Here is a 14,671-nt window from a genome sequence, read left to right as displayed (position 1 = left end):
GACTACATCCCTAAATTTTCTGTTTTATTAAAGGGTTTTAACAGATCTAGTCATTTTACTTGTTAATTTTAACAGGCAAAATGACGTGATTTGTTAAAAACCCATTAAGATAATAGGTAGGATACAATACCACCTCACGCGTTAAGATAATAGGTATTACCGCCAATCTATATAAAACATGACACGTTCAAAATTTTGAACGGAAGGTTGACGGCTGACGTAGTGCTACAGTGTAATGGGACCCGTCCCACAAGGTAAACATTTCATTTGATTCATTCAGTAATAATAGAAAAAGTGGGAACTTTGACCAAACAAAATGAAAAAGACGGAGAGAGGGCCTTGTCGTCAGATAAAAAAAAAGAAAAAAAAACACTCGTGGGAAGGGGAAAGGCTTGCTTGTCTTGTTTTCTTTGTTTCTTTCCCATTGCAATTTCTTCAAATCACCAAAAAAAACCAGGAGGGAGAGAAAGCAAAAGAGGAGAGGAGACACAAAGCTCGATCACAAAAAGGTAAGAACTTTTCCAATTTTCTGGGTAAACAACCACTTTTCTAGATCTGGGTCACCATGATTAATGCTCATTTCTTGAATTTTATCACTTTTTTTTTCTTCTGGAATTTTCAGTTCCATGGTTTTCTTCCCATTTTCTCTCTCTCCATTAATGCACCGCTATTTTTAATTTTTTGTATTCTTGGTGAATTTCAGGTGGGTTTCTGGTTTAGGTTCAGAAATAAATTTCGTAATTTGAATTTGCTCAATAATTCTATCGAATCTTTGGCATCATTAATTTCTCCATACGCTTAGGATTTGCATCCCTTCACAATTGAACTTTAATCCATTTCCAAGTCTCTTTTAACATCTGAATTTTTTTCTTACATTTTGGTTTAATTTGGTATTTTCAAGCTCTAGATTTGTTTAGTATTTTCATCTTTTTTTCTTTAGTTTTCGTGGTGTTTAAATCTAATTTAAAGTAATAAAAGCAATGTTGATTTCTGATTAGCTTTGTGCTATTGTGGCTTCAGGTTTTGTGTCTCCTCCTGCTAAGCAAAGAGATCAAAGGAGATTATAAGGCAAGAAGAAAAAGGGTGCCACCATGGAATATGAAACTAACAACTGGATTTGGGATGGAATGTACAACCACCCGCATGTATTTGGCGGTCTAATGCTCACGGCCGCCTTGCTCGGCTTGTCCACGAGCTATTTTGGTGGAATTACGGTGCCCCAGTTGCCGTATTTATGGTCTGATTCAGGGATCTTTCATAAGAAGAAATGTGATAAGAAGCACATTCGGGTTTACATGGATGGTTGCTTTGATCTCATGCATTATGGCCATGCCAATGCATTGAGGCAAGCCAAGGCTTTGGGAGATGAGTTGGTGGTGGGCGTTGTTAGCGATGAGGAGATTATTGCCAATAAAGGTCCACCTGTTTTATCCATGGAAGAGAGGTTAGTGTTTATTAACATAATTATGCATGTTAACATACTCATTTCTCAAGAACACGCTTTTATGTTTGAATGCCGAAAACATTCCTATCTGAGTTCGAGTTGCACCTTTTGTTACTTACATACCAACTTAAGTTATAGAATATGTTGTTATATCTTATACATGCATATAAAGTACGTTATTCGCATGGTTTGCGGAGTTAGGTTCCCTAATAGTGTTATTCGGCAATCCTTAGAATTATAATGCACTGTTTGGTCCGCTTGTACCTTTTATTGTTCCAATAGAAAGACTTGCAAACGTTGTATAATCTCCTGGTGCATACCTTATGTGGCCTTTGTTAAAATTTGATAAGATCAATGTATATTATGTACCTACTTATTTCTATCTAGATTGGCTCTCGTGAGTGGTTTGAAGTGGGTGGATGAAGTCATACCGAATGCTCCTTATGAAATTACTGAGCAATTCATGGGCAGACTCTTCAGTGAGCATAAGATTGACTATATCATACATGGTGATGATCCTTGCCTGCTGCCGGATGGAACCGATGCTTACGCCTTGGCGAAAAAAGCTGGCCGCTACAAGCAGATTAAACGCACTGAAGGTGTCTCCAGCACAGATATTGTAGGTACTATGATTCTCTTCATCTCCTTCAGAGGTTCCCCCTTTTGTTTAAAATGACTCGGTACTTATTATGCAGTTCTGCTTTGTGACTTTTTTGTGGTCAAGCTTGCTAGAAGTGAAGATATTTGATCAATGATCTGCCTGTATAGTTAAAATGTTGTATACTGAAATTGTTTTCTTGTTTTCAATTGGTCTAATAATAATCATGTGTAGGGAGGATACTTTCTTCTTTAAAGGATACAAATGATGGTGAAAATCAAACTGAGACATCCTTGCATAAAACCCCAGAAAATCAACCCAAGAGTGCCAGTTTATCTCAATTTCTACCAACATCCCGGCGCATTGTGCAATTCTCTAATGGAAAGGTGTGCCTCACTTGCTATATTGGCACTTTTAAATTTTACATTTTGTATTTTTGTTCTGTTAAGTCTTAAGTATTTCATACATTAGACTAAACTTCTTTCTAGGATCTTGGCTCAAGTGCATCTAGTGACATGTGAGAATAAATACCTTTGGAAGTGAACAAATGGACCTGTTTTTTGGTACATGTAAAGATCAAGAAGTCACCATGTGAAATAGTTATGACTCTGTTGAAATGACAAGAATGGAAAAAACAAAAGTAATCCGCATTTAGTCCTTCATTGATTCTTTACTAATTTATATAAAGAGCAAAGCATCAGCCAATCCGCAGGAGTGTGTGAGTAACACAGTAAACCATTTTGCAGGGTAACTCAGTATTGACGTTTCATTTATTTCATATTTATTTTAATGTGCAGCGATAACATATGGAGGTGGTGGAAATTTTGTTTTTTGTTTCTTTTTTATGCATATTGTTTTTTTATCCTCCATAACACCTTTCATATTCTCAGGGACCTGGACCAAATGCTCGTGTTGTGTACATTGATGGGGCATTTGATCTCTTTCATGCAGGACATGTTGAGGTATAATTATTATCATTGAATTACTTCTGTAAACGTCTTAATTTTTATGATGGTTTAAGTTGGATCTTTGTAGTGCATTTACCTATTTTGTATTACAAAGTTTGGGGCGCATCTAGAAATGGCAGTATTCTACATCTTCCTAGATGTTTTCTATCTTCAATATAAACTTGGAGTAATTTCTAAATAGCCTTCCATATAGCCTTTTATCATAATGCACTCCAGCATGACTCATTCATATATTTAGCCTGGTTTACTCACCACAAATCATGCGTTAGTTCCATCGCTGTAAGGGTGAAATAGATACTACCATTGGATTAATTTACGAATTGAAGTTGTGAATTGTGACAGTTCTCTGCTAACCATTAGTTGTAAGGCTACCTATGGAAGCCTTGGGTTAAGGTTTGACCTTCTGGCAACACTTGAACAGTATGCTTGTATGTAAACAACTGAATGTTGCCATGTGATGTTCACACCCCCTCCCTTTTGGCAATTCTATGCTGTGGAGATTCATTACAGCATCCCCCTTTCTGTATGAACAGTTATCAAATCTTTTTCTCATCATTTTATCATATGAAGGCTGTTTCTCTTTTTTTGGTTGCTTGCTCAGATTCTGAAGAATGCTAGGCAGCTCGGAGACTTTCTACTAGTTGGCATCCACAATGATGAGACTGCCTGGTAATTCCATTTTCTTGATTTGAGATCAATTCATTCATTGGTATAATTACGGAATTGTGTTTATCTTGCTGTCTACTGTAGTCAACAAAAGTAAACTTGTAAAAAGACCAAAAACTAAAATAATAAAATTTGGTTAAATGCAGTGAACACAGAGCGAAGTATCCAATTATGCATTTACACGAACGTAGTCTTAGTGTATTGGGTTGCCGTTATGTTGATGAAGTCATCATTGGTGCTCCCTGGGAAGTTACCATGGACATGGTGAGTAAATGCATATATCTTTCTTTTGCTTTTTATACCAAGTCATTGTATTTGTATGTACAACCATGAGCAACTGTTTTCATTCTTCAGAGGCACGTCTTCTCCTGGTTTTATGTACAGTTTCTTCAGTCAACATGTTCATGATGTTTCTTCCTGGCCTTGAACGGGATTATAATATGTAAATGTCATCGTAGTAGTTATGTTTCTACCTTGAACAATAAATTTTCCAACTTTATTGCTGCTTGGGAATGTGCATAGATTCGTGACATGCTTGCCACTTGTATTCATTACTTTAGATAAGCATACCGTACAATTGTGGTGGAGGCCATGGATCCAATACATGCTGGCATGTGTGTGATATATCAATAAGTTTTATCATACATACCTAAGGTAAGCAATTGGAAGAGCAATAAATAGAACCTGTTCCCGGATTAAAATGATTCAGACGGTAAATTGGACATTTTCTCGTACACATCCTTGACTAACTTGACTTTGTTAAGAATAATGTAATCCTTCTGATGCAGTCTGAATTAGATGTGTTGATCACTGTATCTGAGATCTATATTCTTACATTGACAGATAACAACTTTCAACATTTCATTGGTTGTGCATGGGACAGTTTCCGAGTACAACTCCTCGTTAACTGTAAGTTGATGGATTTTTCTTCAAATTTGATCACTGTAAACTTTTGTCTATGCAAGCGGAATTTGACTTATTGAATGGGATGATTTGTACCACACAGGGTGAAAGCAATCCTTATTCTGTTCCCAAGAGCATGGGGATTTTCAAATTGCTTGAAAGCCCTAAAAGTATAACAACAACATCAGTATCCCAGAGGATAATTGCAAATCATGATGCTTACTTGGTAATTTTGAAATCCTTGTCTGTCTTTTGGCTTATGTGCACTACCATTGTCAAGAGATTTAAAACCATATTTGATAACTCTTGTACAAGCAAACTAGCCATCATTCGTTGAGCGATTCTTCCACAATATCGCAACCATAATTTTCACACTGGATGTTTGTAAAACTAAATGAAGATATTGTAGCAAAATTTCTGCTGTTGAGAGTGCTGATAAAGTCATTCCTCTGTTGTCTTTGATGCAGAAACGCAATGCCAAAAAGAAGGAGAGCGAAAAGAAATACTATGCACAGAAGACATATGTCTCGGGAGATTAGGCCTTATGGAATATATAGTAAAGTTGACCGGTGCTCATTGAAGAGCTGTGCCTTGTTGAGGTTATAGAAAAACGCCATTTTGTGTAGAGCATTTCCTTTTCCTTTCCTTTTCCCATTTCAGTGTATCTCTTTTAGGATAGAGATGAGAATCGGAGCAGTATTTTTAACCTCGTCAAACCCCCTTGTGCATATTTATGATCAAAATTTATTTGGGTGTTTACACTTGTCCCCATTTATGCCACTCTTCTCATTGTTTTGATTCATTAGGTTATGCTGCATTACCTTTCTTCTTTATTACAACGCCCGTTCAACAAGTGAAAGACCGATTGTCGCTAGACCAAATTCTCACTGACTTTTGTATCTTCCCTCTTGGTTAGCGGGCTTAGATTCCAAATAGTCATCGATTAATCCATCTTTCAGCTGGTTTAGTTGCCTAATTACAAAACCGTAAGCTAAACTGAAGTGTTACTAAAGGAAATTGTATGCTTTCGCTCAGGGTCCCGCGTTAGAATTCACTTATAATCCCAACAAGGGAGCGTCAAGTGAAGTCAAGTGTTTGTTAGGAGTACCAAGTGTCACGGGCCATGTGTTAAAAACAAAGAAAATGCCCAAGACATCATATATCTAAGCCCATGAAGCCATGTCTTCATGGAAGCTTCTGGAACGTCCCGGAGAAATCAAGAACGTGGCGGAGCATTCAAGATAATCTTAGGGCATTCCGGAACATTCCACACAAGTGTACATATTTAAGCCTCACCTAGAATAATCTAGATTAGGCAAGTTGTATCTAGAACTATGCTAGATATTTTTGGATGTAAGTAGGGGATTCTAGAACCCTCCATTGAGGAGGTGACTTAGGCCTATAAATAGGAGGTAAGGCCATTTGGCCAAACCATCCCAAGAATTGTAAGCAATTGTAAAGTTCTCTTAACTTTCAATACAAAGCTTCCTTTCTCCCATCTTCTAAGTGATCTTAGCATTCTCCAAGCTATCTTAGCTTTCTTTGTGATTCGATCCGGGGAAGCGAGGCTTCGAAGGCTTACTTAGCTTGTTCATCGAGGTATTCAAGTCTAAGTGCCGCACGGGCGGAAGGCTTAAAGAGTCATCCCGTGACAGCTGGTATCAGAGCCAAGCTCGTGAATCACTTGAAGGAAAGTAGGATATGGCAAGTGGAGAGATGGTGTCCGGAGTCTCCGATCTAAGGGAGCGTACTGCCGAGGTCCAAGACGTTGCCAAGAGCAAGCCAAAGTTAAAGGACTTGCAAGCATCGATGGAGACCATGGAAGAGCGACTCGAGAAGGTGGAACGAACCATACTCGAGTTCGATACTCGACTTGATGAGGACGTTGTCGACAAGGAGGAAATCCAAACCATGGTGGACAATGGTAAGGATGAATTGCGTGGCTTGGTGGAAGGGCTACGAGATGAGCTCCTTGGCGCTCTCAACACCATGGCAGACAAGATGCGGAGGGAAGTCCAGGTTCACCTTGACAACATAGAGGCAAGGTTTGTGGCGCTTCAAGAAGAGATAAAGGACACAAGGGAACTTAAGGGAGATGTGGCGTTTTGTAAAGAAGCAGTCGTGAAGCAATTCGTGCAAGGGCCGAGGGAAATCAAGGCGTTGGACTCCAAGGTAATCGACTCCTTTAAACCCAAATCCTATAATGGGAAGAGGGAAGCAAAGGAGCTCGACACATTCATGTGGAACGTGGAGCGATACTTCAAGTACCTGAAGCTTGAAGATGACGAGTCCAAAATCTCAACGGCAACCATGTTCTTAGCTGACAATGCCCTTATGTGGTGGCGTCGTCGGAGCATGGAGATTGAGCAAGGTACGTTCTCTCTCACCACTTGGGATGAATTTAAGAAAGATCTTATGTTGCACTTCTATCCCCAAAATGCCAAGTACGAAGCCAAGGAGAAACTAAAGTGGCTCAAGCAAACGGGGAGCGTCAAAGACTATGTCAACGCCTTCGTGAGCTTGTTATTCGAGGTGCCCAACATGTTAGAGGAAGACAAGCTCATGTACTTCATGAGTGGACTGCAAAATTGGGCAAAACTCGAACTACAAAGGAGACACATGCAAACATTGTCTGATGCCATTGCCGCTGCCGAATCCTTGATTGAGTTTAAATCAAGCCACCAAGGTGATTCCAAGTCCACGGGGAAGAAGGGTAACCATGAGAGAAGTGGGGGAGAACATAAGCCGAAGGACAAGGCCGAGACAAGCAAACCGAAGGAGAAGAAAGCCGATAAGCATGACAAAGGCAAGGGTAAGTCTTGGCAACCCACTTGTTACCTATGCGACGGCCCTCACATGATGCGAGATTGCCCACAAAAGAAAGCCCTTAAGGCCATGGCTTTCAAGGAGGACAAGGCCGAAGAGAGTAACGATGCAACGATGGGATGCATCCGTCTACTGAATGCCATCCAGACAACCCTCCCACAACCTAAGGCTCAAGTTGGGGGAGGATCATTGTTCGTCGACGTCAAGACTGGTGACAAGACGACGCGTGTGTTGGTGGACACGGGAGCAACACACAACTTCATGACGTCGGAGGAAGCCACAAGGCTTGGCCTCCGAGTCACAAAGGAGCCTGGTAGCGTGAAGACGGTAAATTCCGCCGCCACCCCCATTGTTGGAGTTGCGCGTAATGTACATGTAGACATTGGCACATGGAAGGGAACGATCGACTTCACCGTAGTCAAGATGGACAACTATGGCGTAGTCATTGGGTTAGAGTTCATGGACAAGGTACGAGCCTTTCCCATTCCCTTCTACAATATCTTCTGTATCCTAGCCGACGGGAGACAACCTTGCCTGGTGCCATTGGAAAGGCAAGCCAAGAAGTGTACCCAACACTTGTCGGCAATTCAATTTGCCAAATCTTGGAAGAAAGGCGAGGCCACATTTCTTGCAACCCTAATGTTGAATGAAGGGGAAGAGAAGTACGGGCCTTTGCCGAAACAAGTGGAAGACGTCCTTGCGGAGTTTGTGGACGTGATGCCTAAGGAACTGCCAAAGAAGTTGCCACCAAGGAGAGAGGTCGACCATGTGATTGAGTTGGAGCCTGGTGCTAAGCCTCCCTCCAAATCACCTTATAGGATGTCGCCACCCGAGTTGGAGGAATTGAGGAAGCAACTCAACGAGCTACTTGATGCTGGCTACATCCAACCCTCCAAGTCCCCATATGGTGCACCCGTCCTGTTCCAACGCAAGAAAGAAGGTAGCCTAAGGTTGTGCATCGACTATAGAGCATTGAACAAGATTACCATCAAGAACAAGTACCCACTTCCGTTGATCGCCGACTTATTCGATCAACTTGGTGAAGCAAGGTACTTCACAAAGTTAGATCTTCGATCGGGATACTACCAAGTGAGGATAGCCCCTGGAGACGAATCGAAGACGGCGATGGTGACCAGATATGGAGCGTTCGAGTATAAAGTCATGCCATTTGGTCTGACCAATGCCCCCGCAACATTCTGCACATTGATGAACAAGGTATTCCATCCTTATCTTGACAAGTTTGTCGTGGTTTACATTGATGATATCGTTGTCTATAGCAAGACATTGGAGGAGCACGTCAAGCACTTGCGCATAGTGTTCAAGACCCTTCGGGAGCATGAACTCTATGTCAAGAAGGAGAAATGCTCCTTTGCCACAAAAGAAGTAGAATTTCTCAGCCACAAGATAAAGGAGGGGAAACTTATGATGGAAAAGGGCAAGATCAAGGCCATTCAAGAGTGGGAACCGCCGACCAAGGTACCAACACTACGATCCTTTCTGGGGCTAGCCAACTACTATCGGAGATTCATAAAAGGGTATTCAGCTATAGCGGCACCCTTAACAGACCTTCTTAAGAAAAACAAGGCATGGGAATGGACGGACCGGTGTCAAGAGGCCTTTGAGAGGTTGAAGAAGGCCCTAATGGAGGAGCCTGTACTAAGGTTGCCCGACCTTAGTAAGCCATTTGAGTTGCACACTGATGCTTCCGACTTTGCCATAGGAGGAGTGTTGATGCAAGAGGGACATCCGATAGCCTATGAAAGTCGCAAGCTAAACAATACCGAGAAGAGGTACACGACCCATGAAAAGGAGATGACCGCCATCATCCATTGCCTTAGAGTTTGGAGGCATTACTTGCTTGGTACCCCATTCATCATCAAGACGGACAACGTTGCCACTAGCTACTTTCAAACCCAACAAAAGCTCACACCTAAGCAAGCAAGGTGGCAAGAGTTCTTAGCGGAGTTTGATTACAAGCTAGAGTACAAGCAAGGAAAGGAGAACGTGGTGGCCGATGCTCTAAGTAGACGAGTAGAGTTAATGGCTACGGTACTCAAGCCGCAAAGCCATCTCTTGGGCCGTGTCCGAGAAGGTTTATCACATGACGTCCAAGCCAAGAACATTGTGGAGTTTGTCAAGGAAGGGAAGACAAGAAGGTTTTGGCTTGAGGACGACTTGCTATACACCAAGGGCAAGCGGATCTACGTCCCAAAGTGGGGAAGCTTAAGGAAAGAAATCCTTAAGGAGTGCCATGACTCAATGTGGGCAGGACATCCTGGCACTCACCGCACGTTGGCTTTGGTGAGCGATGCTTATTATTGGCCACAAATGCGGGATGATGTAGATTCATACGTGAAGACTTGTCTTGTGTGCCAACAAGACAAAGTGGAACAAAGGCAACCGGGAGGACTGTTGGAACCACTTCCCACCCCATCAAGACCATGGGAGTGTTTGACCATGGATTTCATCACACATTTGCCCAAGTCTGATGGATGTGGATCTATCTTCGTCGTGGTCGATAGATTCACCAAGTATGCCACTTTCATACCCGCACCTGTGGAGTGCACAGCCGAAGTAGCTGCACGCTTATTTCTAAAGCACGTGGTGAAGTATTGGGGTGTTCCGAGGAGCATAGTCAGCGATCGAGATGCTCGCTTCACGGGTAGATTTTGGAAGGAGCTCTTCAAGCTACTTGGCTCAAAGTTAGACTTCTCCACAGCTTTTCATCCCCAAACTGATGGACAAACGGAGCGGGTTAATGCATTGTTGGAGACTTATTTGCGGCACTATGTTAGTGCCAATCAACGAGATTGGGCTAAGTTACTTGATGTTGCCCAATTCTCTTATAACTTGCAACGTTCGGAGTCGACGAGGAAAAGTCCGTTCGAGTTGGCTATAGGGCAACAACCCTTGACCCCGAACACGGTCATGACTGGCTACACGGGGAATAGTCCAGCCGCTTTCAAAACCGCTAAGGAGTGGCAATTAGCCCACGAACTTGCTCGAGCTCATTTGGAGAAGGCTTCAAAGAAGATGAAGAAATGGGCGGATCGTAAGCGAAGGAATGTGGAGTTCCAAACTGGCGACCAAGTCTTTGTGAAGCTCAATGCGTCTCAGCACAAGAGTACTCGTGGCTTGCACAAGAGCTTGTTGCGGAAGTATGAGGGACCATTCCCTATCATCAAGAAGGTTGGCAAAGCCGCTTATGTTGTGGAACTCCCACCCCGCCTCAAGTTTCACCCGGTGTTCCATGTGAGCAACTTGAAGCCTTATCATGCAGACAATGAGGAGCCAAGCCGAGGTGAGTCTCATCGAGCACCCCCTTTGATGACGGAGGCATTTGACAAAGAAGTGGAGAGCATTGAAGCCAAGCGTGTCGTGGTGCGACCAAGACAACCAAAGCATGTGGAGTACTTTGTCAAATGGAAGGGGCTACCATACTCCGAAGCAACATGGGAGAAGGAGACGTCCTTATGGCAATATAAGGACTTGATTCAGACATTCGAGAGGCAAGAGTCGACGAGGACGTCGACGGCTTAAGTGGGGGAGGATGTCACGGGCCATGTGTTAAAAACAAAGAAAATGCCCAAGACATCATATATCTAAGCCCATGAAGCCATGTCTTCATGGAAGCTTCTGGAATGTCCCGGAGAAATCAAGAACGTGGCGGAGCATTCAAGATAATCTTAGGGCATTCCGGAACATTCCACACAAGTGTACATATTTAAGCCTCACCTAGAATAATCTAGATTAGGCAAGTTGTATCTAGAACTATGCTAGATATTTTTGGATGTAAGTAGGGGATTCTAGAACCCTCTATTGAGGAGGTGACTTAGGCCTATAAATAGGAGGTAAGGCCATTTGGCCAAACCATCCCAAGAATTGTAAGCAATTGTAAAGTTCTCTTAACTTTCAATACAAAGCTTCCTTTCTCCCATCTTCTAAGTGATCTTAGCATTCTCCAAGCTATCTTAGCTTTCTTTGTGATTCGATCCGGGGAAGCGAGGCTTCGAAGGCTTACTTAGCTTGTTCATCGAGGTATTCAAGTCTAAGTGCCGCACGGGCGGAAGGCTTAAAGAGTCATCCCGTGACACAAGGCAACTCCAAATCAAATTAATAACATCTAGGAGTCGGATATCATTAAAATCATAATTAACAGACAAATCATTCTTTGACAAATTCCTGCACTGCTCTGCTTCTATTAACAATTAACACTAGTTTCTGCTTCCGCTGTTTCCAAATATATGATACAACATAGTCGAAAAACCCTACCGCCTTTCGGTCTCATCGGAACCAAGTAATGGGCGTGGTGGTGTTTTGTGGAGGTTGTGGAATCATACAATGTTGCTGCTGCCACTGAGGAAACCCTTCAATACTCGTCCACATTCCTCCGCTGCACCCGTTAGCCATCCCTTGTCCTTCTCTGCTCCCTTCTTCAATCTCCATTGTTGCTGTTCCCATCTCCTCCGGGGCCTCAGATTGCGAAACCTCCATCGATGGCCTAGGCCCAAGCTTGCTATAAACCCATGGGACAACAGCTTTACATTGATTTTCGCTGTTTTGCACCGCCTCATCATCTCCCGCAGCTGATTGTCTCAGACCGTAATGGCCGGAGCGCAGAAAACCAATAAACCATCAAATTACCAAAATTTCGAGACGGAAATCGTCAGGAAATCCAAATGGGTAGTCGAAATGCGTACCCTTGAAGCCGGGAATCAATTCGGAACGGAAAGAGAAAAAAAGAGGGGAATTGACGGGCTTGAAGAGCATAACGGCCTTCTCATTGTTTCCTGACGGCAATTCCTCAATAATAGGAGCATCCGACTTCACCTGATTCGGAGCCGCCGCAAAATCAGCCTCCTCCTCCTCCATGATGGGCGGCAAATGAGCATCCTAAATTACCAAATTTTCACACATACCAACACATTGAATCAGAAAAATTTGAAAACTCAACAGATTTGGGTCGAAATTTGAAGAGAAGAAGGCAAAGAAAAGGATGGGGTTTTTGCATACCAGACGGCGAATCTTTCTGGCGGGAGGAGAGAGAGAGAAGTCGGAGAAGTATTCGTTGACTTGGTCAAGCTCCTCCACCTCCTTCCTCTTCTTCATCGTTTTCATCAGCATTCCGTCTGAGACGAAGTAGTCCTCCATGTGAGAGATTTCTGCAACTCTGTTTTCAGATTCTGAGGAAATGGAGAATTGGGTTTTTGTTAAATTGTGTGATTGTTGAGGTTTTGATTGGATTTTTTATTTGATTTGCAGAGACAACCTGAAAGTCTGGAACTTTAAAGAGTGTAAAAAGAGGAGGGAGGGAGGGAGGGGGAGAGAGAGAGAGAGAGAGAGAGAGAGAGGTTTGTAACTTTCTGTGGGGGTCCAGATTTCTCCAGAAGAGAAAATTGACACGTGATCCATGTGCCTGTTAAAGTCCATTTCTCTCTATTGGCTCCTTATGCCCACCTGTGGTATGGCCCCTAAGGTCATCTACAACCGAAGGCTAGCCAGATGGCTCGTTTGAGCCCTCTAGCCCTCCAAGATTCCTCAAGATATTAATATTTTAATGAACAGTACAGGGCCATATTTGCCTCCGTCTCCAACCGAGGGCCAGAGGGCCAAAGGGCTCGTTTTAGCCCTGTCACAAAAAACCGTCTCCAACCAAGGGCCAAAGGGCCATAGGGCCAAACATAATTTATTATTTAAAAAATACAATTTAATGTTGTATAAATGGCCTAGGAAGTTATACGAAAAAAATAGAATTGAAAAAAAATATGAAACAAATTTTGTGAAATAAAAGTTATAGGAAAAAAAATATGAAACAAAATTTGATTCATATGAAAAGGAAAAAAAAGGGGGAAAAAAAGAAGTTTACATTCATTAAAAAAAATAAAAAAAAAAGAAGTTTAAATTCATTAAAAAAAAAAAAAAAAGAGGCCTAATAATACAACGGCTACTAGCCGTTATATTAAAAAACATTTCAAACTATTAGTGTCGGTTATAACCAACACTAATAGTAGAACTATTAAAAAAAAATATATATCTTTAATGCTGTCAGCTATAACCGACAGCAATAGGAAATCATTAAAAAAAAAATAGCCAGCCCTCCAGCCCTCTCCGATCCCGTGGGGCCCTCCCAGATTCCAGAGCCCTCTGACCTAGCCCTCGGTTGGAGACGGTTTTATGGCTATTTTCGGCCCTCTGGCCCTCTGGACCCTTCGGTTGGAGATGGCCTAAGCTTTGAAGTAAATATCTATTATTTGTCAATAGCAAAAATTACAAATAAATAAACAGCCGGTGATCTAGTAGTATTTTTTTTCACTTATAAGTAAAAAGTTTTAAGTTTGATTCTTGCCAAAGGAGAATTTGAACCACATTATTATTAGCCAATTTTGAGGCTAAACCCACCATCCCCTAATATCATTTGTTAAAAATTACATACAAACAAAATTCTAATTTTGTCATTAAATTTAAAATTGGGTAGGAAAACAAGGTTGTGGGGTAGGTCTAGTAGCTCTCAAATATATCCTTATACTCAGAAAACACTATTTCCTCTAAATCTTTTCCAACCAAAATTTCAAAATATCATTCTCAAATATCTTCTGTTTTGAATCCAAACAACGCTGTTGAGATTTGTCAGGGAAAGTGTTTCGATGATCCAACAGATTCTTCGTTGATATCAGTAGTGATTGCGATGAAGAAGATTGGGATTATTTTTTCGTAGTGTTCTACGCCTGCGAGGTGAACAAGTTCTAGACACCGTGAAAGGGGGTTGTCATCAAATTGTGTTGGGTGATGTCATTGGCAGACCCATCAAAAGGGAAGGGGGTCAGCTGATCCTCCGAACTTCGATGAATTTCTATGGATGACTTGAGTGTTGTCCCTTTAAAGGTTGGTGTTACCCTTCATACATGCTCTAGAACTGCTTGATAAAATGCCTTAAAGAGTAGTTGTCCTTCTTAGTATTTTTTTTTAAATATCAACTTGGGCATTATATTCTTGATATACGTTCAAGATTAATTTTCTCAATTGAAAGGAATTGGTTGTCTTGCAAAAAGATGGTGGATACAAGGAAGAATAGAGTTTAACCATGTGTATTTGCTAATTATATTGACTTTGGTTCTATCGGTTGCTAGTGCTTAAGTGGAGAGAACCTTTTCCAATTTATTGTGAAAAATCCATTGCGTTACCGATAGGAGATCCATAGTTGAGTCACGGTAGTTTATGTAGAGAGCATTTTTTTTTCTTCCATTTATAATGATGCTATAATGCAGT

General features: G+C 41.8%; 2 protein-coding genes across 3 annotated transcripts; one reads left to right on the top strand and one right to left on the bottom strand.

Annotated features, from left to right (window-relative positions):
* Nucleotides 1–287: 287 nt before the first annotated feature.
* On the top strand, nt 288–5,359 carry LOC114819178 (ethanolamine-phosphate cytidylyltransferase-like). 2 transcript variants are annotated; one of them, XM_029095908.2, is made up of 10 exons: nt 288–509; nt 1,021–1,444; nt 1,832–2,067; nt 2,277–2,428; nt 2,933–3,004; nt 3,612–3,679; nt 3,823–3,940; nt 4,520–4,585; nt 4,683–4,805; nt 5,047–5,359. In XM_029095908.2, exons 2-10 carry the CDS (start codon nt 1,092–1,094, stop codon nt 5,116–5,118), a joined length of 1,260 nt encoding a protein of 419 aa, XP_028951741.1. In that variant the 5' UTR covers nt 288–509; nt 1,021–1,091; the 3' UTR covers nt 5,119–5,359. The 2 variants fall into 2 exon arrangements, with proteins under 2 accessions (XP_028951741.1, XP_028951742.1); XM_029095909.2 differs by lacking the exons at nt 4,520–4,585; nt 4,683–4,805; nt 5,047–5,359 and adding an exon at nt 4,237–4,344.
* A 6,154-nt stretch (nt 5,360–11,513) lies between these two features.
* On the bottom strand, nt 11,514–12,738 carry LOC114822219 (uncharacterized). Its single transcript, XM_029096517.2, has 3 exons — nt 12,419–12,738; nt 12,106–12,298; nt 11,514–11,991 (listed from the first exon to the last, which is right to left on the bottom strand). The coding sequence occupies exons 1-3, from the start codon at nt 12,554–12,556 to the stop codon at nt 11,690–11,692; spliced, it is 633 nt and encodes a 210-aa protein (XP_028952350.1). The 5' UTR covers nt 12,557–12,738; the 3' UTR covers nt 11,514–11,689.
* Between the last annotated feature and the right edge of the window lie 1,933 nt (nt 12,739–14,671).

Source organism: Malus domestica, chromosome 16 (genome assembly GCF_042453785.1).
Source record: "Malus domestica chromosome 16, GDT2T_hap1".
In the NCBI taxonomy this organism is placed as follows: Eukaryota; Viridiplantae; Streptophyta; class Magnoliopsida; order Rosales; family Rosaceae; genus Malus; species Malus domestica.
This window is presented reverse-complemented; position numbering and strand designations above follow the sequence as displayed.

What these genes read in the sequence shown, in the direction of transcription:
- LOC114819178 (XM_029095908.2), top strand. Translation starts at nt 1,092, where the DNA reads ATGGAATATGAAACTAACAACTGGATTTGGGATGGAATGTACAACCAC. An exon ending in CTCCAGCACAGATATTGTAG is followed by an intron (nt 2,068 to 2,276) that starts GTACTATGATTC and finishes AATCATGTGTAG; the next exon opens with GGAGGATACTTTCTTCTTTA. An exon ending in TTCATGCAGGACATGTTGAG is followed by an intron (nt 3,005 to 3,611) that starts GTATAATTATTA and finishes TTGCTTGCTCAG; the next exon opens with ATTCTGAAGAATGCTAGGCA.
- LOC114822219 (XM_029096517.2), bottom strand. Translation starts at nt 12,556, where the DNA reads ATGGAGGACTACTTCGTCTCAGACGGAATGCTGATGAAAACGATGAAG. An exon ending in CCAGAAAGATTCGCCGTCTG is followed by an intron (nt 12,299 to 12,418) that starts GTATGCAAAAAC and finishes TTGGTAATTTAG; the next exon opens with GATGCTCATTTGCCGCCCAT. An exon ending in ATTGATTCCCGGCTTCAAGG is followed by an intron (nt 11,992 to 12,105) that starts GTACGCATTTCG and finishes TGAGACAATCAG; the next exon opens with CTGCGGGAGATGATGAGGCG.